General features: G+C 34.0%; 1 protein-coding gene across 3 annotated transcripts; it reads left to right on the top strand.

Moving 5' to 3' along the window:
- Window positions 1-26,500, top strand: Spred (Sprouty-related protein with EVH-1 domain). 3 transcript variants are annotated; one of them, XR_015838873.1, is made up of 14 exons: window positions 1-185; window positions 6,355-6,473; window positions 7,786-7,892; window positions 10,165-10,308; window positions 11,152-11,320; window positions 14,620-14,705; window positions 15,597-15,726; window positions 16,993-17,117; window positions 18,929-19,025; window positions 20,636-20,747; window positions 22,260-22,371; window positions 23,048-23,139; window positions 23,215-24,080; window positions 24,206-24,553. XR_015838873.1 is itself a non-coding variant. In XM_088274110.1 (13 exons), exons 1-13 carry the CDS (start codon window positions 166-168, stop codon window positions 23,366-23,368), a joined length of 1,467 nt encoding a protein of 488 aa, XP_088130236.1. In that variant the 5' UTR covers window positions 6-165; the 3' UTR covers window positions 23,369-24,553. The 3 variants fall into 3 exon arrangements, 2 of the variants coding, with proteins under 2 accessions (XP_088130236.1, XP_088130237.1); XM_088274110.1 differs by having other exon boundaries at window positions 6-185; window positions 23,215-24,553; XM_088274111.1 differs by having other exon boundaries at window positions 10-185; window positions 14,671-14,705; window positions 23,215-26,500.
- Window positions 26,501-27,312: the final 812 nt, after the last annotated feature.

Here is a 27,312-nt window from a genome sequence, read left to right as displayed (position 1 = left end):
GAATAGAGTAGGCCGCCGCCGTTCTCCCGACGCAGGCGCGTTCCGGCCCGACAAAGGGCCGAAGGCGAAGACATTATCAAAGTGAAAACTGATGTATTTATGCTTTAAAAATGGTGAAACAAGTGCGACGGCGGGCCAAAACTAGAATATTCGACGTGTCGAATCATGACAGAGGCATATGAAGAGTGAGTAGCCCGTTTATTACCCTCCGAGAAATGTCAAAACCTTCCCCTTTTCGCAGCACACTCCCCGATCCAGCCATTTTCTCATTTTCCAAAACGTGCCAGACTCTATTTTCTATCACTCTTTTCATCGCTTGCTTCATTAAAATCACATTGTGACATTTCGTTTATTTGATTAAATGTTATTTTCCTGTTTTTTCGCGTGTTTTTCGACTGTTGGGCGGGCGTGTGCACAATGACGGCGTTTTCAATCAATGACCAAGGCTACTTGCTTCATTCATAAAGACTTTGCATTTAATATCTCGTATGGCTTTTTTCACCGTATCAGAGGCCGATTTTGCGGTGTTTGTGCTCTCCACTCGAGTTTAATTGATCGAATGATACTTAATTATTACACGAATCGACATTTTTCTTCCAAAATTCGAGAAGTATATTATTTTTTTCACCTTGTACTCCCATGAATGGATGTTGGCGATGTTTTCGTTCATTTTTCAATCTTGAAGCAGATTTTCACCCACGTTTTTCGCAATTAACCCGACATTTTTATTATTTTCTTCATTCTATATCATCAATCTGTTATTTTAAATGTGCAATGTATCTCAATACATTTTTTTCATAGATATATTTTTATTACTTTTGAAATCTACACCTTAAAAACGACGAAGTATTAAATTCATATTTTATCTTTTGAAAAAAAAAATTTTGAATACGCAGTTTTTTTTTCATATTCAATACTGAAATATTAACGGATTGATTTCGTTATAAAATATTTATTTGTTTAAAAAAAACTCATTTTTCTATGTGTATTTTCCGACACTCCTAGTTTTAATTCTAAAATATAAATGGCAAAAAAAAATCAATTCATATTTAATCTTTAAAAAAAAATTATTTTAAATACACAGTTTTTTTCACATTTCATTATTGAAATATTAAACGAATAATTTCGTTATTAAATATTTATTTGTTTTAAATTTTTTTCGACATTTTTCTAAGCATATTTTCCGACACTCCTTGTTTTAATTCTAAAATATAAATGACTACAAATATAATTTTAAATTCATATTTTATCTTTTGAAAAAAAAACATTATATTTTAAATACAAAGTTTTTTCACATTTCAATATTGAAATATTAAAGTAATAATTTCGTTATAAAATATTTATTTGATTTACTTTTTTTTCGACATTTTTTTAAAGCATATTTTCTTTCCTTGTTTTAATTCTAAAATATAAATGACTACAAAAATAATTTCAAATTCATATTTTATCTTTTGAAAAGCATTATATTTAAAATACAAAGTTTTTTCACATTTCAATATTGTTTTAATATTTATTAAAGTAATAATTTCGCTATAAAATATTTGATTTTCTTTTTTTCGACATTTTTTAAAGCATATTTTCCGACACTACTTGTTTTAATTCTAAAATATAAATGACAAAAAAAAATTCAATTCATATTTAATCTTTAAAAAAAAATTCAATACACAGTTTTTTTCACATTTCAATATTGAAATATTAAAGTAATAATTTCGTTATAAAATATTTATTTGATTGACTTTTTTTTCGACATTTTTTAAAGCATATTTTCCGACACTCCTTGTTTTAATTCTAAAATATAAATGACTACAAAAATAATTTTAAATTCATATTTTATCTTTTGAAAAAAAAACATTATATTTTAAATACACAGTTTTTTTCACATTTCAATATTGAAATATTAAAGTAATAATTTCGTTATAAAATATTTATTTGATTTACTTTTTTTTCGACATTTTTTTAAAGCATATTTTCTTTCCTTGTTTTAATTCTAAAATATAAATGACTACAAAAATAATTTCAAATTCATATTTTATCTTTTGAAAAGCATTATATTTAAAATACAAAGTTTTTTCACATTTCAATATTGTTTTAATATTTATTAAAGTAATAATTTCGCTATAAAATATTTGATTTTCTTTTTTTCGACATTTTTTAAAGCATATTTTCCGACACTACTTGTTTTAATTCTAAAATATAAATGACAAAAAAAAATTCAATTCATATTTAATCTTTAAAAAAAAATTCAATACACAGTTTTTTTCACATTTCAATATTGAAATATTAAAGTAATAATTTCGTTATAAAATATTTATTTGATTGACTTTTTTTTCGACATTTTTTAAAGCATATTTTCCGACACTCCTTGTTTTAATTCTAAAATATAAATGACTACAAAAATAATTTTAAATTCATATTTTATCTTTTGAAAAAAAAACATTATATTTTAAATACACAGTTTTTTTCACATTTCAATATTGAAATATTAAACGAATAATTTCGTTATTAAATATTTATTTGTTTTAATTTTTTTTCGACATTTTTCTAAGCATATTTTCCGACACTCCTTGTTTTAATTCTAAAATATAAATGACTACAAAAATAATTTCAAATTCATATTTTATCTTTTGAAAAGCATTATATTTTAAATATTAAAGTAATAATTTCGTTATAAAATATTAGATTTTCTTTATTTTCGACATTCTTTAAAGCATATTTTCCGACACTCCTTGTTTTAATTCTAAAATATAAATGACTGCAAAAATAATTTTAAATTCAAATTTTATCTTTTGAAAAAAAACATTCAATTTTAAATAAACAGTTTTTTTCACTTTTCAATATTGAACTATGAAAGGAATAATTTCGTTATAAAATATTTATTTGATTTACTTTTTTTTCGACATTTTTTTAAAGCATATTTTCCGACACTCCTTGTTTTAATTCTAAAATATAAATGTCTAAAAAAATAATTTTAAATTCATATTTTATCTTTAAAAATAAAATTTTAATGCAGTTTTTTTCAAACTTCAATATTGAAGTATTAAAGAAATTTAATATTTCAATATATATTAAAGAAATAAATTTCGTTATAAAATTTTTATTTGTTTGAATTTTTTTTCGATATTTTTTATAGCAAATTTTCCGACACTCCTTGTTTTAATTCTAAAATATATATGACCAAAAAAATACCTTTGAGTAATGGGCAAAAATTGTTTCAAATAAAATACGATAGGAATTAAAAAAAAAAAACATTATATTAAATAAATTTTTCCATTTAAAAAAAATATCAATTTAAATGAAAGTCTGGACATTTACAGAGCCAATGATGTGTCCTCGGCTGGTTTAAGAGATCAATACACGCTGTAACATGCTCGATTTTTTAAGTGATTGAAAAAACATATTTGGTTTTTTGAAGTTTTATTTAACATGTGCTAGATATAACGTCCACGCGTGAGTTTGGAGCGTCATCTGTTGAATTTTATGTTAAGTAATATTGCTATATTGAGACCTTTATCGATGTATGCGATATTCTTTAATGAGGCTTTTTTGAAGATGCTTTTACAGGCGAAAGCTCTCAGTGATATTATATTCTTTTATATATTTTTTTGGGTGTGGTCAAATCTTTATTCACAAAATCTATTTTTTTACTCCTCTTACGAGTTATATATTTATTTGTAAAGTATTGATTTCTCAACATAGACGAAGAAGAATATGTAGGAATCTTACATACATTTCATGAAGGTTTCTGCTAATAAAAAAAACTTACTAATTCCGACCATAGATGGTGCCGAAGATGTGGCGAGACGTTTTCAATTGAAGCATAAATATGACTTCCGAAATTTGAGTAGTGTGGTGTCAATCATGGATTGAATGGTGAATGTTACACGTGTGTAAAAGAGATCACTTAATCCCGTCTATGACAGGTCGTAAGACCTGTAAATGCCCAGACTTCCACATTCTTCTTTATCTACGTCAAGATATCAATAAAAAATCTTGATTCTTAATCAGGTCATACAACGATTTTTCCACACATTCGTCTGAGGGAACGCATTTCAACGGCAATGTTGTAGTAATACCCCTCAATATAATATACAAACATGCCTTGTAATCTACTCGATAATTGCCAAAATTTTTGAATGTGTCCAAATCGTTGTTCACAAATCTGGGTTTGTCCACTTAGGAGTTATTTATATTGACATCTCAACATAGACGAAGAAGAATATGGAAGTCTAAGTATTTTACATTGCGTACGACCTTTTGTAGGTTGGTTTGAGTGATCACTTTTATACTTGTATTATTAATAATATAGTAATATTCACCTCCTTGTAGTGGCTGTCAATCATGGGCAGGATGGTGGTGAATGTTGCCCATATATATAAGTGATCACTTACAATAGCCAATGACAGGTCGCAAGCCCTGTAACTATTCATAATTCTATATTTTTCTTCATCTATGCCGAGTGTAAAAAAATATTGAAAAAATAAATTAATACTACAATTTTGTTTTTATTTTTTAAATGTATTTTTTTAAAACTTTTTGTACGTAACATTTCTACATTGATCGATTATTAGTAGGAAGCAATATCTTCTAACTACCATAATATAATTGACTATAGGGACAATATGTTAAGATTTCACTCGCTATCACAGAATTCAGTAAGCGTCCGGCAGCGCTAGAAGCCGTACGTCTCTTCACGCATATATATATATATATATATATATATATATATATATATATATATATATATATATATATATATATATATATATATATATATATATATATATATATATATATATATATATATATATATATATATATATATATATATATATATATATATATATATATATATATATATATATATATATATATATATATATATATATATATATATATATATATATATTGCATTTTTCGTATGTCTTTTAGAATATATATTGAAAAAATATTTTTATGTATATAAAATATATTTTTATTTTTTAAAAATATTTATATTTATGTTAAATTTAAAAAAAGTCACTTGGTTGGTGTCCAGACTTTGTTTTAGAGTTTCTTGGTTCGACCTCACTCTACCACAATTAATACCATTGTTACCCTAGCTGACAATTTTCTCTAAACCATAAACCCATTACTAAATGAATGGCACTGTGAGTAGTGAATTTATTTAAAAATAATATTTTTTGACATTGCCCCAACGTAAACAAGGTCTTTCGAAGCATCAATTGTACAAAATTGTATCCAATCTTCATACAAATGTTCTAAAATAATCAGCTAAGAGTTTGAAGCCATTTTAGCTAAACGAGGCAATCTCTTTTTTTCACATTTTCTCTTAAAAGATCAACAACATCTTATATGTACAACATTTTGAGTGTGTCCAAATATTTGTTCACAAATATGGATTAATATTAAATAAAAATAAATAAAAAATAAATATATATATTTTTTATTTTATTTAAAAACGTTAAATATTTGTGTTTTTATTATTTACAAAAATACTTCAATTTTATACAAAAGTGATTTTGTTACACATATTAACGGGATTTTGTTTTATAAATGTATGAACTATTGCATGAAAAACTGGTTTTAGGGAATAATATAGTCATTTTTCGCTATATCGCGATTCGTTATATCGCGATTCTACTGTATTTCTGTGAGCCTAAGCGGCTCATTTTAAGAAATTGGTATCAAATTGTGGCAGAGTGGGTTTGGACTGAGAAACTCTGACTCAAGAGTACGCGACACTAACCACGGGACCACAACCCGACCAGTTCTCTGTAGTTGATTTGTTTGGTGTGTCCATGTTCCAGGATGTCAATATTGAGATCTCCTAGTATTATTAGATTGACATTAGCTATTGATCTCCTTCTTCTTCTTCATCTTGTTGTAGGCCTTGTGGTCTGTTTTTAAGAGGGATTAGCCTCCTGCGATGTCGATTCCCAGCTAACGACCCATCTCTTTGGTGGTCGTCTACCATGGAGTTGGCCGTACAGTACGATGTGGGGGAGTCTGGATGGTTCCATTCTCACACGCGCATAACATTGTCTCCTTCGTTGCCTTCCCCACCTAACGACATCTTGGATCTCGCATATTTCCCTGATCCTGGCGTTTCTTATTCTATCTCGAAGACTCTTGCCGGATATGCTTCTTGGAGTCTTTATTTCTGGCACTCTAAGCGCCTTTTTTGTGCCAACGGTGTCCGCACTAGTTTCGATTCGATACGTCATGATGGGTCGGACACAAGTTTTGTAAATCTTGATTTTGCTGCCAATCTTCATTTTGCTGCCAACCTTCATCTCAGGGTTTTTTATGTTAGCTATTGGTATGTTGTTTTACTTGGTTTTTTGTTGTTTGCAGTGATTGGTTGGTCCGAGTGCGTGCGCAGGTGATGTGTCGGGATGAAGGCACGGGGGGCTGGGTGCCCTTGGGCGGCGGGGGTCTCTCCAATGTCATGGTGCGGAAGCGCCCCACTCACAGTGAGTATCCTCTAGCTCTTTGGGCGTTATAGGTGACCGGCATGGGCTGAGATGTGATGCTGCAGGCGTGGGGATTCATCGGAAGAAAGGGGTATCAAGCAGGCCTGGGGAGTCTAGATGCTTGCTGAATAAAGTAACACAACAGCAAGCCAGACGGATAGACCATAATATAAGACACTCAGGCCTGCTTCTTACGAGTGCGGAGTGCATATTGCTCACTCCTTTCAACAACGTCATAAATCAAATAACTTGATTTTTCCGGAGATCGTTTTTAAAGTTTTAGAATATAATAAAATGTATTATTTATTGATTCGGCATTAACTTTGTAGAATGACATGATTGAATTTCAATTTAATTTAATTTGTACCAGAAAATGAAAATATCTGTCGTTTTCGAAACTAGTCGTATATATAAATAAAACTCATTAAAGTGGTATATGCGTTTAATTTTAATAAAATAATAAAATGTATTAAAAATAAATATCAAGCCACTTATTGAACTTTTTACCGTGCAACAGATATTTTTAGTCAAAACCTGAATGTTTTTTCTCCATTTGAAAAATATTTAGTAAATTTAAAAAAATAATTAAACAATACCTTTTCTTCAAAATGCGAAAACAACACTTTCTGCCCTGTAGCGGGTAAATATTATGTTAAAAATATGCCGGTTTTGCTGGGATATAGTACATTTTCTGGGCATTCCGAAAACATGCACAGCTAAAAATTCACGTTTTTTGATTTATGATGTTCTGGAAAGGAGTGAGTAATATACTCAATAATATTCATATAACAACCAAAATGAATGGTTAATTTATTTATTTAAATTTAAATGTATTTTATTTATTGTTCCGGCATTCACTTTGTGGTAAGACATGATGAAATTGTAAATGAAAAACACTTGTTTTTACCACTTGAGTTATATTAAATTTATTTTAACGACTAGTTTCAGAAGCTACAGATGCTTCCATCTTTGGGTCTAGTCGTTAAAATAAAATAAATATAATTCAAGTGGTAAAAAATAAACATTTTTCTTTTACAATTTGTATGTACATGTTAGCACAGCCAATTACAATGTACATTACATTAATAAATATTTTTTTAAAAATACAAAAATTAAAATAATAATTTTCAAATTATCGGAAATAAATAACCTGCAAATTTTCAAAATAAGATCTTCATTAAAACTCAATGGGTTAAACATATTTTCACAGTTTTTTTTTCTGGGAAGGTTGAGTCATTTGTAATTTTTGAAAAACTTGCTTGTACCCCATTGCCTTTGCACTGTGTCTGACCTTTGTGCCGTGTATTTCCAGGTCTGGGTAATTTGGATACCCTTTTGTGTGAAGGACACCGCCATGCCTCCTCGAGCGCTTCCCAACAGCCCTCTACGACACAGCCTAAGGGGAATCCCTTCAAACAGGTGAGTTTGTAAAAGAATGAAAGTAGACTGAGAGATGTAAAAATGTTAAATGCAATTTGACACTCTAACCCAGTGTTTCCCAATGTGGGGAATGCTTCTTCTTCTTCTTTTTCTGTTTGTGCCTCAGCTTGTAGCTCTTGGGATGTCTTTCCATCTTTTCGGAGGTCTGCCTGGGGGTCTGCGTCCTTCTAGGATTCCTTGAAGGGCGATACGTGGAAGTCTGTCATCTGACATTCTGTTTACATGATCATTCCAGTATCGCCTTTGTTGTCGTCCCCGCCTCACGATATCCTCCGTCTTACACATGCTCCGGATGTCGGTACATATTTCTTACTTGGTCTCGCAATGTGTTTCCGGTTATGGATCGGAGAGTCTTCATCTCGGGGGTTCGAAGTCGAGATTTTGTTCTAGAAGTATCTGCTCTTGCCTCAATCCCATAAGTGGCTATTGGTCGAACACATGTTTTGTATATTTTCATTTTACTTTCTATTCTCATGTGTTCTTCACACCGAGTTTCTGAGGCATCCGGATATAACTGCAGCCTTATTAATTTGTTTCTGGGTCTCACCATACAAATGCACGAATCATTATTATTTTACAACATTTTGAGTGTATCCAGGAGTTGTTTTATACATTTTTGACATCTCAACATAGTTTGAGTTTTGCCATGCGATCCATGATATCCTCTAATTTGGTTCTTTCCTGGTAACTTCATTTTTTATTTTATCCCTCAGGCTAAAACTAAGCATGGATCTTTCCTGAGCTTCTCTGCATTTATCTTTGTAAGAGCCATAGTCTCTAGTGCATATGTCGCTCACTCCTTTCAAGAACGTCATAATTCAAAAAAGTTGTATATTATCCACTGACACTTTGTGATGGAATTGCATTTTTAATTTATTATTAGATTAAAACCAATATTTTTAGCTAGTCCAGTCTGATGATGTCGGTAACGACGAAACCCGGTCGCTGGTCAAATAAAAAAAGTGGAAAAGCTAAAAATATTGGTTTTAATCTAATAATAATTATTTGACTTATGTAAATATGATTGAGTCTGTGCAGCAAAAATTTCTTCGTATGCTCACATTTAAATGTCACCTAGGCCGAACTCTGTTATGTTATGAGAAGCGCCTAGAATATTTCAATATTGACAAATTGGAAATCAGGAGACAAATTGCAGACTTAATGTATCTTTATAATATAATCCATGGTAACATTGATTCAGCATTTTGTGTTGAGAAGATAGCAATGAATGTTCCCTCTCGGCGGTTAAGGAGGCACAACACATTTTCTCTCACAGTATATAACAATAATATGGCACACTTTAACTCCATTTCTAGGATGCTAAGATTGTATAATAATTTAGAAAATACTGATAATGTGACCATCGACATATTTAATGATGGCACGGAGAAATACAAGAGGACTATTAGCGGATTGGTGAAATCAATTTCAAATTGATTTCACCAATTTGGTGGAGTCTTGAATTTTATACCTTATGTAGCGTAGTTTAATTTCACTTTTTATTTTTACTTCTAATTTTTATTTTTATTTTTCTTACTTTATTACTTTTAATTGTTACTACCCTTTTTTTTCCACCAAATTACTATTGTTTATATATGTGTTTAACCTGCACCTTTATTGTTTCTGTAAGCTTGTTGTGTTCCCATGTAATTGATGAAAAACATCAAAACTATCTGTATTGCACTGTATTTCGTTTATTGTAATATGTTTTTCATTGTTTGTGAACCGTAAATAAATAAATAAATAAATAAATCAAACGAAAAAATAAAAAAAATAAAAAAATAAAAAAAAAAAATAAAAAAAAAATAAATCAAAAAAGTTGATTTCTCAGGAGAACGTTTTTAAAGTTTAAAAATATAATACAATGTATTAAAAATAAATATCAACATTTTACTGTGCAACAGATCTTTTAAGGTAAAACCTGAAGGTTTTTTTTCTCCATTTGAAAAATATTTAGTATATTTAAAAAAATAATTAAACAATACCTTTTCTTCAAAATGCAAAAACAACACTTTCTCCCTTGTAGCGGGTAAATATTAAGTTAAAAATATGCCTTCTTTTCTGGGATATAGTACATTTTCTGGGCATCCCAAAAACATGCACAACTGAAAATGAACGATTTTTGATTTATGACGTTTTTGAAAGGAGTGAGCGACATGTACTCTTCTATTATGACGTTGAGTGGATTGTTCGTTATAAAATCAAATATGCAATCGGAGCATGCTCAATAGTGTAATGTCTCTGATTCCAGCTGGTAGGCAGCAGCACCCAGACGGACCCTCCCGGGCAGCGAGGCTGCGGACCCGACTCCTCCAGCACGGAGACCAACACGGAGCGCGGCGCGCTGCCCAAGTTTGAGTACTTCATCTACGGCAAGAGGATCAACGATCAGTCGGTGAGTGCGTCACCCGGGACTCTGTCCTGACGGGGGCAGTCATGAGATTTTAAATTTTTATTATTACAGTGAAACCTCTGTCTATCGTTCCTTGAATAATCGTTTTCCCGGATGTGTCGTTTATTTCTTCTACCCCGAATTCATTTCATAGAAAATAGATCGCATCTATCGTTTCTATCCACCATTTTACCGCATTCATCGTTTGAATTATGCTACATATTTTATATAATTTGTCTGTTCTTTTACTTTTTTTTTTAATTTTCTCAATTTTTTTACATTTGACGACAATATTTCAACGTGAATTTATAAAAATTTATCCATATATTTTAAATTAAAAACAAAAATGCATTTACTAACTATGCATTTCAAAAATATTTAACCTATATGTATAAAATACCGCCTATACAATGCCTGCATTGCTCCTGTTCTCTTATACGGCTGTGAAACATGGCACCTTACAAGGGCCCAGAGCAGCCGTGTACTAAGCTTTGAGAATAGGTGTCTGTGGAGAATTTTAGGCGTGCGATGGTCTGACTTTGTGAGGAATGAAGAGATAAGGCGTAGGACGCAGGAAGTCTTGGTCACAACTGTCGTCAATAAGAGGCGATTCAGTTGGCTTGGCCATGTACTCCACATGCCTCCTGAGAGCCGCCATCAAGCTTGCCTCTTATACAAGGCATCAGGTTCGCGCCGCCCAGGATGACCACTGCTGACACTTCGTCAGCAGCTCTTGTCAGGACTTTGGGACGCGGATCTGACTTGGGAGGATGCAAAGGAGCTGTCCGTGGAGGAAGAGTCGAAGTTGAATATATAATAAATTGATTGGCGTCTTTCTCTGGTCAGGTGGTGTTGCAGTGCACCATCAAGAAGGACTTCCAGTACAACAAGGTGATGCCCACATTCCACCACTGGCTCACGGACGAGAAGCGCTTCGGGCTGACCTTCCAGACTGCCGCCGACGCGCGCGCCTTTGACCGCGGCGTGCGGACCGCCATAGAAGACCTCCTGGACGGTGAATATCCGCCCCGACCCCCAATCCTGATCTCCCGATACTCCCATCGCTTCAACGATGACAAACTATCTCATTTTATGACATCTCAACATAGATGAAGAAGAATATGGAAGGCTGGGCAATTTACAGGGCTTTAAGTAGGCCGGTTTAGTATCCCATATACGCAAAAAACAGCAATACTTAGTAAATTTTCCTTGCAAACATAGTCATTACAGTCCATACATATAGAAGCGCCCTGCGAGAATACATTCAATTACCTCATGAAATAATACAGTTAAATCAGTTATTTCTTCGCCAGGGTACTAGGTACGGGCAAATCCGCAAAGACCCATTATTTTGCTTGTATATGTGTCGCCTACTTTCAAAATCCGCCAGATCCAATTTTATAAGATTTTAAAATAAATACTCTATCGGAATGCCAAATGTGGGTTTTATTATTTAAAATATCTATATACTCTAAAACCCTGCTAAAAAATACTTAAAAACAGCGTTGTATTTCAAATTTCGCTATATTCATGGAACTTGCCTTTTGACCCATATCGGCCAATCAGACAGCGGGGATAGGTCAAAAATTAAGATGACTTAATTATTGGTTTGAGTCTCTTGTATTTTTTTAAAAACTGTTTTTTTTTTTTAAATGTTAAAATTCTCCATTTCATAATATTTTCTCTAAAGATAGACAAATCTTTTAAAGATATATGTTACCCTGCGAATTTTGCTGTTTTTGCAAAATCAACTTACACGGATCTGGCGGATTTTGAAAGTAGGCGACACATCGCTCACTCCTTTCAAGAACGTCATAAATCTTGATTTTCAAAACTTGATTTTCAGGAGAATGTTTTTAAAGTTTAAAAATATAACACAATGTATTAAAAATAAATATCAAGCCACTTATTAAACTTTTTACTTTGCAACAGATCTTTTTATGTAAAACCTGAAGGTTTTTTCTCCTTTTGAAAAATATTTAGTTTATTAAAAAAAAAAAATAAACAATACCTTTTCTTTAAAATGCAAAAACAACATTTTCTGCCCTGTAGCGGGTAAATATTAAATTAAAAATATGCCTCTTTTGCTGGGATATAGTATATTTTCTGGGCATTCCGAAAACATGCACAACTGAAAATTGACAATTTTTTATTTATGACGTTCTTGAAAGGAGTGAGCGATATGATATAGGGAAATCAGGCATAGGGTTAATAAAATTAATAGGAGTTGTGATAATATGCTAGAGAAATTTTATAAATGAACTAATTTATCTAATGTGCTTTCTATTTGGTTGCGCATACACTGGATTTCTCCATGGTGAGTTTATTTATTTATTTATCAAACCACGTACGTATATTAACGGACATATTAATGTGAGAGAAATCTTCCAACCAACCAAAAACAGACTACAGTGGAAACCCGAAAATCTGAGCAAAAGATTTTGAAGAAAAAAATTGCAAGATAACATTAGCAAAGACTGAAGAACACATTTATGTGTTCTTCAGTCTTTGCTAATGTTATCACTGTAGAACAGGGCTACTTGAACTTTGTGTTACTTGAGCCCAGTACGAAAAAATATTTAGATCTGTATTTGGTCTACAATAATGAACGTATCGTAACAATAAGTGTCACCTGTCAGGGAAACAATGAATCATGTCGATACGTTCATTATTGTAGACCAAATACAGATCTAAATATTTTTTTTGTACTGGGCTCAAGTAACACATCAAAGTTCAAGTAGCCCCGTTCTACGGCATATAATAATAAAATAATAATAAAACCCTTATCCGCACCCCAACGGTGCATAGGGCACTGCGTCATATAAACGCAGTGTTATCTTGATCGTTTTACACATAAAGGAAAGGTGATCAGCCCTCCGCTTCAGGTACCAGTCCAGGGTAATAATATTGAATAAATATTACAGTGAAAAAATCACTTATATTTATTTGACCCCCCCTGGGAATCGAACCCGGGACCTCCAGAACGGTAGCCGAGCGTGCTGACCATTACACTACGGAGGCGGTTTAATTATTTTTTATAACCTAATCTGTCTCCTCTTAATAATTCTGTCCGTCTCCATGGTGTAATGGTTAGTGTGTTTAGCTACCGTGCTGGACGCCCCAGGTTCGATTCCCAGGGGGTTGAAAATAAATATTATCGATTTTACACTCTAATATTTATTCAATATTACCTTGCACTGGTCCCTCAAGCGCAGGAGCGATCACCTTGCCTTAGTGCAGGTAACGATCAAGATAACATTGCTTTTATGTGATGCAGTGCCCTATGCGCCATTGAGTGCGGATAAGGGTCAGAATAATTTGGATTAAAAATTATAGAAAAGTTAATAAAGTATTTAGTAATTTACTTGTATTGCTACTCAAGTACTGCAATACATATTAGATTGAAATGTAGCGTGAAGTACTATGTATATTTATGTATTAATTTTTAAATCAAACACAGATTTTTTGAGTCTACTAAGTTGTGTTTTATTAACAAAAACATAAAAAATTAATAATGTGACAATTGTTTCGCCTAGTTATGGAATTTTCAAACGAATTTGTATATACAATACTATGTATGTATATACTATATTACAAATTTCTCGGCTAATCTGAACAGGCCACAGCCACAATAAGGATTTCAGGGACTCCACTGTAGTAAAAGTGGTCAAGGTTTGAGCCTCATCTGGGTATTTGCAATCGGTTGACAGATAGCGCTTGTACATGATTGAGAAGTGAAATGGAAGAGTGGAATGAACAGGGTATAATGCTATTAAGGTGGAGACTGACCGGAGCATTTCGTGTTACTTTACGATGCAAGCATTCAGGCAGTCGGTACAGCAAGCCGAGCGCTCCATCCATAGTTTCGGATGCTCGGTGATGCTCGCCGCGAGTGATGTTACGACGTTATATTATGACGAAATGCTCCGGTCAGTCTCCACCTTTAGGTTGAGGAGATTCCAAGGAAGAGATAATACTTGTTTATTGTAACTGCAGACAGTTGGTAGAATTACATATTGAATTGTTGGGTAATATATCCAAAAAAAAACACGGTTTTTTGGATTGAATTCTACATTAATTTATGTATATGTTAATATGTGACGCATTTCGTCTTCTTAGGACATTATCAAACGATAATGTCCTAAGAAGACGAAACGCGTCACGTATTAACATATACATAAATAAATGTAAAATTCAATCCAAAAACCATGTTGTATTTTGGATATATTACCCAACAAGAGAAAATACAATGGACAGATAGTGTTCAAATGGGTTGAATTTTCTTGTTTATAATTTTTTTTCCTTTTTTTATAGGTCTGGGTGGGGCGTGGCCATCGCTTCACGCGTATAAAAAACACAATCCAGCTCCACAAGAAGACGAAGACGACAACATATTTGAGGTGGGTTTGCTTTATGCATCTCTGGGCGCAACCCGTGTTCATCTAAATCCTCGTGAAGCTGCTAGAGGAGCACAGATGGGGGCTGGACATGTCGCTTACTCCTTTCAACAACGTCATATATAAAAAATCGACAATTTTCAGTTGTGTATGTTCTCGGAATGCCCAGAAAATGTACTATAACCCAGCAAAAGTGTCATATTTTTAACTTAATATTTACCCGTTACAGGGCAGAAAGTGTTGTTTGTGCATTTTGAAGAAAAGGTATTGTTTTATTATTTTTTTATATATACTAAATATTTTTCAAATGGAGAATTACCTAAAAAGATCGGTCGCACAGTAAAAACTTCAATAAGTGGCTTGATATTTATTTTTAATACATTGTGTTATATTTTTAAACTTTAAAAACGATCTCCTGAAAAATCAAGTTATTTGATAAATGACGTTGAAAGGAGTGAGCTATATATGTATTTAATTGTAATCAAAACCTTTTTTTTTTTTAATATACTAAATATTTTTCAAATGGAGAGAAAACATTCATGTTTTACCTAAAAAGATCTGTTGTACAGTAAAAAGTTCAGTAAGTGGCTTCATATTTATTTTTAATACAATGTATTATATTTTTAAACTTTAAAAACGTTCTCCTGAAAAATCCAGTTTTTTGATTTATGACATTCTTGAAAGGAGTGAGCGATATATGGTGTCAAACATTTTGATCAATATCACTAGTCTGTTTTTGGTTAGTCTGAAGATATTGCTTTTTAGCAATAAGCTCGCCAATGTACTTATTTCTTTTCTGTACATGAAGTTTAAATAAATATGCTATGTATGTATATTACTTTTGTGTGAAATTTACCCGTATCCCTTGTGACTGCTATGTTTCCATTTCTCCAGTGCCTGAACTTGCCGTCGGACTCGCGCTCTAGTTCGGAGAACTCCACGACCTCGCGCAGCGTCAGCCGCCACCCCCTCCCGCCCGTCACCACTGCCCCCGCCGTACCCCCCGCTCCATTCCACCTGTCTGGTGAGTCACACACATATTGCACACTATGATCATGTTGCAGGAGCCTGGGTCAGGACCTATCCGACACCGGATCCGTGATAGTTCACAAAGAACTGTCACGAGAGGTGGTATCATACATCGCTCACTCCTATCAAGAACGTCATAAATCAAAAAACTTGATTTTTCAGGAGAACATTTTTAAAATTTAAAAATATAATATAATGTATTAAAAATAAATATCAAGCCACTTATTGAACTTTTTACTGTGCAACAGATATTTTTAGGTAAAACCCGAATGTTTTTTCTCCATTTGAAAATGTTTAGTTTAAAAAAAATAATTTAACAATACCTTTTCTTCAAAATGCAAAAACAACACTTTCTGCCCTGTAGCGGGTAAATATTAAGTTAAAAATATGCCGCTTTTGCTGGGATATAGAACATTATCTGGGCATTCCGAATAACAACATATATATACAAAAAAAATTACTTCCTATTTCGGCACGCGAAAACCCTTATTTGTTAATTTAAAATTGCGAATATCGCTCACTCCTTTCAACAATGTCATATATCAAAAATCGTCAATTTTCAGTTGTACATGTTTTCGGAATGCCCATATAATGTACTATATCCCAGCAATATACTATATTGGCATATTTTTAACTTAATATTTACCCGCTACAGGGCAGAAAGTGTTGTTTTTGCATTTTGAAAAAAAGGTATTGTTTAATTTTTTTTAAAAAAACAAAATATTTTTCAAACGGAGAAAAAACATTCAGGTTTTACCTAAAACGATCTGTTGCACAGTAAAAAGTTCAAAAGTTTAATAAGTGGCTTGATATTTATTTTTAATACATTTTATTATATTTTCAAAGTTAAAAAACGATCTCTTGAAAAATCAAGTTTTTTGATATACGACATTGTTGAAAGGAATGAGCAATATATCGCAGTCATACAGGAGAAAGTGACCTAGTGCATTTTTTATAAAAACATGATCATTGACTATTTGATATCTTACTAGCTTAATATTGCCCTGAAAAAAGTCCCAAAGTATTTTAAACTTGGAAGTATAATATATTGACTTGTTGAAAATGACTAACTGCATTGATGTTTATTTTCTTGTCAAGCGAAAGTGACCTAAATGGTCCTCCTGAACATTTTACGTTGTTGAAAGGAGTGAGCGACATATGACCAGCCCAGTTCCACATTGATCCTTGTGTTACCTGGAGTTTATAGTAATCTCCGGGCCATATACTAACATTACGGTATTACAAGTTTGCTTTTGTTCAGGTTTGTCCGCGTCTGCCCGAGAGCTGTTGCTGAAGAAGAAACTGGCCGGATCGTGCAGCGAGGAGCCTCCCATGTTTGTGGAGGATCCCCTCAACGCCGAGAACTACTACGTCCAGCTCACCCAGGTACGATTGTCCTCATCTGCAGATAGGATAGTCAAACATTCGGGTGAGATATCGCTCGCTCCTTTCAACAACGTCATGAATCAAAAAACTTGGTTCTTTCTTTGGCGCGTAAAAAACATTTTTTTAAATATACTGGCAAATTATAAATATACAGAAAACTTCCACATTCACCGTAAAAAGGTGTTCTTACATAGAAAACTCATGATTTTGGTTTTGATTACAATTAAATACATATATCGCTCACTCCTTTCAACAACGTCATAAGTATATGAAAAAACTTGATTTTTCAGGAGATTGTTTTTAAAGTTTAAAAATATAATACAATGTATTAAAAATAAATATCAAGCCACTTATAGAACTTTTTACTGTGCAACAGATCTTTTTAGGTAAAACCTGAACGTTTTTTCTCCATTTGAAAAATATTTAGTATATTTAAAAAAAGAATTAAACAGTACATTTTCTTCTAAATGCAAAAATAACACTTTCTACCCTGTAGCGGGTAAATATTAAGTTAAAAATATGCCGCTTTTGCTGGGATGTAGTACATTTTCTGGGCATTCCGAAAACATGCACAACTGAAAATTGACGATTTTTGAGACATGACTTTCTTGAAAGGAGTGAGCGAAATGTCAAAAAATTCTCCAAATACTTGAATACTTGCATGAAAATACCTGATCTTTATGCACTTTGCATAGCTGAATTCAAAAACGAAAGCAAAAAAAAATGTAGCACGTCAGATTTTTTAGTTATGGATATTTTTAATTCTGATATTGACTAAAGTTTATCTTATTATTTATGTATATATATATATATATATATATATATATATATATATATATATATATATATATATATATATATATATATATATTTATATATATATATATATATTTATATATATATATATTTATATATATAAATAAATATAAACATATAATGCTATCATATTTAATATTAATAAGTTAATATATTTATTATATATATATATATATATATATATATATATAAATATATATATATAAATATATATATATATACATATATATATATATATATATATATATATATATATATATATATATATATATATATATATATATATATATATATATATATATATATATATATATATATATATATATATATACATATATATATATATATATATATATTTATATATATAAATAAATATAAACATATAATGCTATCATATTTAATATTAATAAGTTAATATATTTCCACTGTTACTCCATAATTATAGATACTTTTTTTGAATCCCTTAGACCTTAGACTAAAGCATGTCTAGATACCAACCACTATTACGGTTTCAACGTATGGGGTCCATACAAACAATAATATAACTGTAACATCAAAACTTGACGTGATACAAGCTTTTCACCATATAGACTTTGAATAAGAACGATTTTCAAACTTAGTCCAAATCAGTCATCAAATTTTTAGTTACAAAATCGTTTTTGGCCCGGGTTCGATTCCGAGGGGGGTCAAATAAATATAAGTAATTTTTTCAATTTAATAATTATTCAATATTACCCTGGACTGGTACCTGAAGCGGAGGGCTGATCGCCTTTCCTTCGTGTGTTAACGATCAAGATAACACTGTGTTTATATGATGCACTACCCTATGCACCATTGGGGTGCAGACAAGGGTTTGAATGAAAAAAATGAAATTCCCATAGACATATTTTTTTTTGCATGTACCAAGTAAATTCATGTAGACCCATTTTTTAACTTATTATTGTTTAGTTGAATTATTTTATAGCATTGAAAATGTTGATCGGTTTGATTTGCAGGTGCCAGAGTATGTATACCCGACCCTAGGCAGTGGTTTGGTCACAGTTTCTTCAGACAGATCTCCCTCGCAAAGTGCCCTGCAAAGAAGAGATTCCGGTGAGTACCATCGCATCCTCAAACATCGGCTTTATCCATCAAACTTCTTGTTAGTTTGACAGATATACGTTAAAAGCCTAACATCAAAAGCTAAACTTATAACTCTTATCTGCACCGAATGGCGCACAGGGCAACGCATCGTATTGACGCAGTGTTATGTTGATCTTTACTTACATGAAGGCAAGGTGATCACTCCTGCACTTAAGGTACCAGTCCAGGGTAATATTATACAATAACACTCTCCTTATCATTTATCGTTCACTTTGTGTAATATCACTTTAATAAACACTAATTTGTGACTACTATTTGTAACAAAATTATTTTGGTATGACATTTATGTAAAATTTGTCCAGCCTTTTACATAGGAATAACATCGCGTAAATTCACTATCAGAATCAAAGAACATCTAAAGGGGGAGACTGACCGGAGCATTTCGTCGTAACATAACGTCATAACATCGCTCGCGGCGAGCATCACCGCGCATCCAAAACTATGGATGGAGCGCTTGGCTCGGTGTACTGACTGCCTGAATGCTCGCATCGTAACGACTTACGTTACGACGAAATGCTCCGGTCAGTCTCCACCTTAAGGTGCCTTTATAATAAAAAAATCCTGAATTTGCTAATCAACTTTTATCTGAAGACCATAATTATTATAAATCAACGGGTATAGAAATTTTACATGTAAATAAAACGGTCTCTGTTTAGATAAATTTGGAAAAATTAGAAATTAGTAATGCTCGGAATTATATACATATTGAAGTGTTCTAATAATAATAATAATAACCATATCCGCTCCCTAGGTGGAGCATATGGAGTCCACAAACTGTCTCCAGGCTTTTCTGTCGGCTGCCAGCTCCCTTGCATCCTCCCAAGTCAGATCCGCGTCGCGAAGTTCTGACGAGAACTGCCGACGAATTGTCAGCAGTGGTCGTCCTGGGCGGCGCGAACCTGATGCCTTGTAAAAGAGGCAAGCTTGATTAAGGCTCTCAGGAGGCATGCGGAGTACATGGCCAAGCCAACTGAATCGCTTTTTTTTTACGACAGTTGTGACCAAGATTTGCTGCGTCCTACGCCTTATCTCTTCATTCCTCACAAAGTCAAACCACCGCACGCCTAAGATTCTCCGCAAACACCTGTTCTCAAAGCTTAGTACACGGCTGCTCTGGGCCTTTGTAAGGTGCCATGTTTCACAGCCGTATAAGAGAACAGGAGCAATGCAGGCATTGTATAGGCGGCATTTGGTTTTCACCGAGTATAAATCCGATCTCCAGACAGCCTTCATACTGTTAAATGCGGACCCAGCGAGTCCTAATCGCACTCCCAGTTCCTTTTGAAGGCTGCCATTTTCAGTCGCGTACACTCCCAAGTACATACTTGAAACTCTCGACCCTTTCGATGCGCTGGTTACTCAACATCAAGGGTTCTACTCCCATATTTATTATTTACTCTTGGGACCATCAACCCTTCGTTGTGGGTAAAGCGGGTATCATAGTTGTGTACTAGAACATTTTTATATTTTCTATTATTTTGTTGTTCAACTACGATACTCATTCACAATATTCCTGGCTTTATATAGATCTGATTGAAAATGTCATGTACAATCTGCAGGATCTTCACTGAAGAAAAGGGGTCCTCCGGGGCCCTACGGGGAGCCGACACTGAGCGGAGACAAGAAGCCCTACCCTATACTGGAGGGCTACAACTCTAGGCTCAAGTGCAGGTCAGTCGTTCATCTATCAACACATTTCGGACGGGTACTTTTTTACCCCTGCGGACCGCTGGCGACGGGATTTAATAATTGTGAACAGTTTTGATCTCAATAAAGAGATTGGTATGTAAATTCATATAAAAACATTGGATAATTCCTTCTTTTCTGACATTGAAACTAGGCCGGCACAAAAGGTAAAAATAATATTTTTTATTTATTTATTGGAAAACCAACAGGATATTTAACAAATAATAATAATAATAATAATAAAACCCTTATCCGCACCCCAATGGTGCATAGGGCACTGCGTCATATAAACGCAGTGTCCGCTTCAGGTACCAGTCTAGGGTAATATATATAATAAATATTACAGTGAAAAAAATCACTTATATTTATTTTATCCCCCTTGGGAATCGAACCCGGGACCTCCAGAACGGTAGCCGAGCGTGCTGACCATTACACTACGGAGGTAATGTAATGGTCAGCACGCAACAAAAATGACATAATATAATAAAATACAAAAAAATAACATTCCAATCAGAGGTTTTCACTTAATTAATCTTAAAATATAAATAAACTGTCATATACATAAAAGTATAACTGTATAAAAATCTTACATTACATGTTTTTATCAAATAATAGAAATTTTCTTTATCAACTAGTCAGATATACATCAACAATATTTCTCTTAAACGTATTAAGAGAAACATTATTGATTATTTTTTGACATCTCATCAAAGATGAAGAAGAATATGGAAGTCTGGGCATTTACGGGGCTGACGACCGTCATAGGCTGGTTTAAGTGATCACTTTACACACGTGTAACATTCACCAATTCTACCCATTATTGACAACCACACTACTCAAATTCTTGGAAGTTCTATATATATGAACCAATTTAGAAACCTTGTTCTTGAATCACTAGAACTTCACTAGAGACATCTATTGGTGAGATGTAAAGAAGCTTTTTATTAAGCAGAAACTCTTTTATTAGTATGTGAGATCCGAATCCTGGATTATAATCACACACATGAGAAACGCCAGAAAATACCATTTTCATTTTTATTATTAAGCTTATAATTTGACCAGATAATTTATTTACAACATTTTGAATGTGTCCAAATACTTGTTCACAAAATCTGGATTATCTCCAATTACAGGAGTTATTTTCATATTACTTATATTATTTTCATATTATTTATATAATATGAAAATAACTCCTGTAATTGGAGATAATCCAGATTTTGTTTACAAGTATTTGGACACATTCAAAATGTTGTAAACATTATTGATGCCTATTTCATTAAGCATTACATTGCACATATCGCAGGCTTGATTTAAAAATGAATTTTGGTTGACTTGGTAGGATCTTTATCTCAGGATTTTTCCATATAGCATTTTTCAGGCATCCTGAAATGGCTGCAGCCTTGTTTACTTGCCCCATCACTTCGCATCGCAGATCCGTTTAATTAGTAGGTAGTGTACTGTGTATAAATATCCTAATAATGTGATGTTCGTTTGCAGACACTGTCAGGAGTGGTACATGGAGAACAGCAACAGGCCGGGCAGTTGTCAGTACGCCCCGGACTGCTTCAAGTCCTGCATCAACGCGTCCACGGGAATACAGTGCGCCCAGGTAACTCGGATTGTACGCCAGAGATGTGACTAGCGGGTAGCTGCTCGAAATCCCTCATATCGTAGTCGTACAGGAGAAAGTGACCAACTAACAAAACGTAAAATGTTCAGGAGGGCCATTTAAGTCACTTTTGCTTGGCAACAAAATAAACATCAATGCAGTTAGTCATTTTTAACATATTATACTTCTAAGTTTAAAATTGCAATGGGATTTTTTCAGGGCAATATTAAGCTAGTAAGATATTAAATAGTAAATAATCATGTTTTGGTAAAAAATGCACTTGGTCACTTTCTCCTGTATGACTATGATATATGAATATCGAAATCTCTCACATATGAATTTTAACTCCACAGCTTTAATATTATAAGAGCTATTGACTCTGCGTTTCAAAATATGAAAATTTTGTTTTTGATGAAAGCCACAATCAGTCAGTACCGCAAGTTCTCCATGCATCAGGACGTTTATTTTTGTCTGATAGAGACATGTTATTTGTTTCACTCTAATAATGTAGTATTATCACAAGGAGAGAGCGAGACAATTAGATTACTCCTTCATTTGATCCAATTTCCGGCCTCTCGCTTATCGGATGGCCACCGCCAGTCGCCGCGCTGGGTAGGAAGAGTAGGAAGAGTAGGAAGATTTTAAGAGACCTCATTTTTAAAATAATGTGTTGCAGTGTATGCTGTACCATTGTATGGCGGACGCGGAAGGAGAATTCGGCGCCCATCCTTGCGATTGCAACTCCAACGATGAGGGCTACAAAAGAAGGTAAGCTATCCGCAAGTACTACACTGTTCTGTATCTCCCTTGTTGGATGGTTGGTTGACGCGTGTCTCTGTCCAGGTGGGTCGGTCTGGCCCTGCTCAGCCTGCTGGTGCCGTGCCTGTGGTGTTACCCGCCGCTCAAGGCCGCGCACTGGTGCTGCGTGGGCTGCGGCGTCGCGGGCGGGCGGCACACGCCGGCACAGCGCTCGCTGCACGCCTACCCCCACCACTAGCCGCTAGCCCCTAGCCGCATGTAGAGCGCAGCTCCCTCGCCGCAGTGGCCTTATGCTCCCGGCTCTTGTACGCGCAACCGCCTGCAGTGCGGTGCCGGTTAACGTGAAGGGACACGGCTGGACGTGGAGACCGCCGGACGTCGTGGAGGAGAAGGTCGATCCGGAGTCTAATTGGTAAAGTGACGGCAGGAGTCGATATACGACTGCATGCTTCTCAACAGCTGTCTCACAGTCTACTTTGGACGATGATCAATATACCTTCCAGTCACCGTCATGACGAAGAAGATCGATCCAGAGTCTAACCAGTGTAATGATGGCAATACCGAGTGACCGCATGCTTCTCAACAGCTGTCTCACAGCCTACTTTGGAAGATGATTAATATGCCTATCAGTCACCGTCATGAAGAAGAAGATCGATTCAAAGTCCAATCAGTGTATAACGGATTTCATAAAAGCAGGAGTTGATTTACAATACCGAGAGACCGCATGCTTCTCAATAGCTGTCTCACAGTCTACTTTGGATGATGATCATTTACCATCATGAAGAAGACCGATTCATAGTCTAATGACGGCTATCACAAACGTAGGCAGACCGCATGCTTCTCGACAGATGTCTCACAGCCTACTTTGGACGATGATCAATATAACTACCAGTCGCCGTCATCACAAAGAAGATCGACACAGAGTCTAATGACGGCTATAACAAAGGCAGGCAGACCGCATGCCTTACGACAGCTGTCTCACAGCCTACTTTGGACGATGATCAATATACCTACCAGTCGCCGTCATCACAAAGACGATCGACACAGAGTCTAATGACGGCTATAACAAAGGCAGGCAGACCGCATGCTTCTCGACAGCTGTCTCACGGCCTACTTTGGACGATGATCAATATACCTATGAGTCACCGTCATCACAAAGAAGATCGACACAGAGTCTAATGACGGCTATAACAAAGGCAGGCAGACCGCATGCTTCTCGACAGCTGTCTCACGGCCTACTTTGGACGATGATCAATATACAGTGTGTGTACAGACGGCGGTCGCTCCAAGCCACCATAACACCTCAGCGGTGGTCGGCACGTTAACCGGCACGCCTATATCGCTACAAGACATGATTTGTTCCCAAAACAAGAAACTCATATGTCGGCTGTCAAAATTGATCATATTTCTAATGAAAAAAAAACGGACTTAATAGTGCAATGGACACTGAAAAGTAACCGCGCGGTTTAAGGACGCGTTTTGACATTTTAAAGTTTAAAAAAATTGTGATTTTCTGTGCGATTGCCGCATAAACTGTGTAAAAAGTGATTGTTTATTTATATTGTCGGGTAAATGTGTGTTTGTTCCCTACAGGATAGCGAGTCCGCATATTTCAGCGGGAAATTCGCTTGAAAATGTATCGGAAAGCCGAATGGCAGTTGTTTATTTGATCGATGTTTAAATTTTACTCGAGCGTGCGATATTCGTAAGTTTGTCAAAAAAGGTGGAGGAATTTCTCGTCTGTTTTGAGATGTGTCAGACTGGAATTTACGATTGTAGTAATTCAGTATTGAAAGGTTAATTACGGGTCGTTGCGCTTTTCAAATCGACGTAATAATTTGTACATTTCATTCAAAGTGAGATTGAAAAATAGTAAAAACACGCAGGTAGAAATTTAATTATAAATTATGACAGAATCGCTTTTATTGTAACTGCAGACAGTTGGAAGAATTCCGTATTGAATAGTTGGCTAATAATAAATAATAAAACCCTTATCCGCACCCCAATGGTGCATAGGGCACTGCGTCATATAAACCCAGTGTTATCTTGATCGTTTACACATGAAGGAAAGGTGATCAGCCCTCCGCTTCAGGTACCAGTCCAGGATAATATTGAATAAATATGACAGTGAAAAAAATCACTTCTGTTTATTTTACCCCCCTTGGGAATCAAACCCGGGACCTCCAGAACGGTAGCCGAGCGTGCTGACCATTACACTACGGAGGCGGACGATTGTTGGCTAATATATCCTAAATTTAAACAAGGTTATTGGATTGAATTCTACTTTTATTTACATATATATGATAATATGTGAAGCGTTTAGTCTTATTAAGACATTATCAAACACTCCACAAAGTGTTATACTACATACATATTATCATATATATCTAAATAAAAGTAGAATTCAATCCAATAACCGTGTTTGGTCTTGGATATATTACCCAACAATATGACAGAATCATTTCAACATAAAGTATCAGATTTTAATTGATGTTCAAAAAATGTGACTTTGTTGCTGAAAATTAACTTGTATTCAGAATTTGACAGGTGAAAAATGATCTTTATTTAAAAATTGTCATGTGAAAAATTATCTTTATTCAAAAAACTTCCTGTGAAAAATTAACTTTATTCAAAAATCATCCGGTGAAAAATGATCTTAATTAAAAAATTATATTTATTAAAAAATCATGGCAAAGAATGTATTATCAATTTTGAAAACAAAATGGGTATTCCTGATTTATTTGTAAAAAAATATTAAGTGATTTTTTTCACTTGTATGTTTAGTTAATACACCCTGGACTGGTATTCTTATTGCTAATGGTCCAGTCAATCGACCGCCCTATGAACCGTATGGCGCGAATAAAGATGATGAGAAGAAGAATTGCGGCATTTCAAAGGGATGCAACTAAAATAAATTGTAAATTGAATGGTTGATGAAAAGTACAAATTACTGGTGTCGGATGAAAAGGCATAAAAATAATGATGAAATGATTTTTTTATTGTGTAACAGCATCCTTTCCACACTTTGACTTGCAAGTCTCTGACATATCATGACATGTTTAATTAAAAAACTGTCATCGAAACAGAATGACATGTTTAATTTAAAAACTGTCATCGACGCAGAATGACATGTTTAATTTAAAAACTGTCATTGACGCAGAATGACGAGTTTAATTAAAAAATTGGCATTGGCTCGGAATGACATGCTTGGTTCAAAAACTGTCATTGGCACAGAATGGCATGTTTAATTTAAAAACTGTCATTGGCACAGAATGGCATGTTTATTTTTAAAAACTGTCAATGACATATATATATAATTTTAAAAACTGTCATTGGCACAAACTGACGAGTTTAATTTAGAAAAAAAAAATGTCGGTGACATGTTTAATTTAAAAACTGTCATTGGCACAGAATGATACGCTTAACTTAAAAACTGTCATTGGCACAGAATGATACGCTTAACTTAAAAACTGTCATTGGCACAGAATGACACGTTAAGTTGGAAAACTGTCCGTGACACAGAATGATATACTTAATTTAAAAAAAAAACTGTCATTGGCACAAAGTGACACACTTGTTTAATACTAGTCGTTGGCACAAAATGACGCGCTTAATGTAAGAACATTGTGAAACGGGAATGGATGGCTTTCGATGTTCTAGAAATTGCCGGCTCAAGTTTTTGACGAGGCGTGCAATTGGTCGTTGCGCAAGTGTGACGCACCTCCGCGTCCGCAAAAGCGCAAAGACGCGACCAATATTCAGAATGTTAGACGAAGAGCGCAGCCATTTTTCGTAATTGAATCATCTGAAATTTGTAATTGAATCATCAGTGTATTTTTGGCATAACAACATACATCAGTGTACGTTTCGTAAAGATTTTTTTCGACAATCGGAAAGAGTGTTTTCAACGATGTACCCACGTGTGTGTTATGATTTTTTACTAGCATAAGCGTTTGTGAGGGGAAACCAAAGAGAGTGACACAATTGTATTGTGAAAAATACTCTTATCGCGTATATTTGTTTGCGATTGAAAGTTGTACCGTTTTGTTGAGTAGAAATAATTTGATCACTCGAGATTATTTAACTCTAGATACTAAACTATATTTATAGATACATAATAACTAAATATTCGTCAGGCGGACTACGCAATTAAAAACGTGAAAATTATCAAAAGTATTTATT

Source organism: Brachycentrus maculatus, unplaced genomic scaffold, assembly GCF_059751285.1.
Source record: "Brachycentrus maculatus isolate JH-2025_06_01 unplaced genomic scaffold, ASM5975128v1 h1tg000633l, whole genome shotgun sequence".
NCBI classification, from domain to species: Eukaryota; Metazoa; Arthropoda; class Insecta; order Trichoptera; family Brachycentridae; genus Brachycentrus; species Brachycentrus maculatus.
Note: the sequence above shows the minus strand (reverse complement) of the source record. Positions and strands in the feature narration are given on the sequence as shown.

What these genes read in the sequence shown, in the direction of transcription:
- Spred (XM_088274110.1), top strand. Translation starts at nt 166, where the DNA reads ATGACAGAGGCATATGAAGA. An exon ending in ATGACAGAGGCATATGAAGA is followed by an intron (nt 186 to 6,354) that starts GTGAGTAGCCCG and finishes TGTTGTTTGCAG; the next exon opens with TGATTGGTTGGTCCGAGTGC. An exon ending in CGGGAATACAGTGCGCCCAG is followed by an intron (nt 22,372 to 23,047) that starts GTAACTCGGATT and finishes AATGTGTTGCAG; the next exon opens with TGTATGCTGTACCATTGTAT.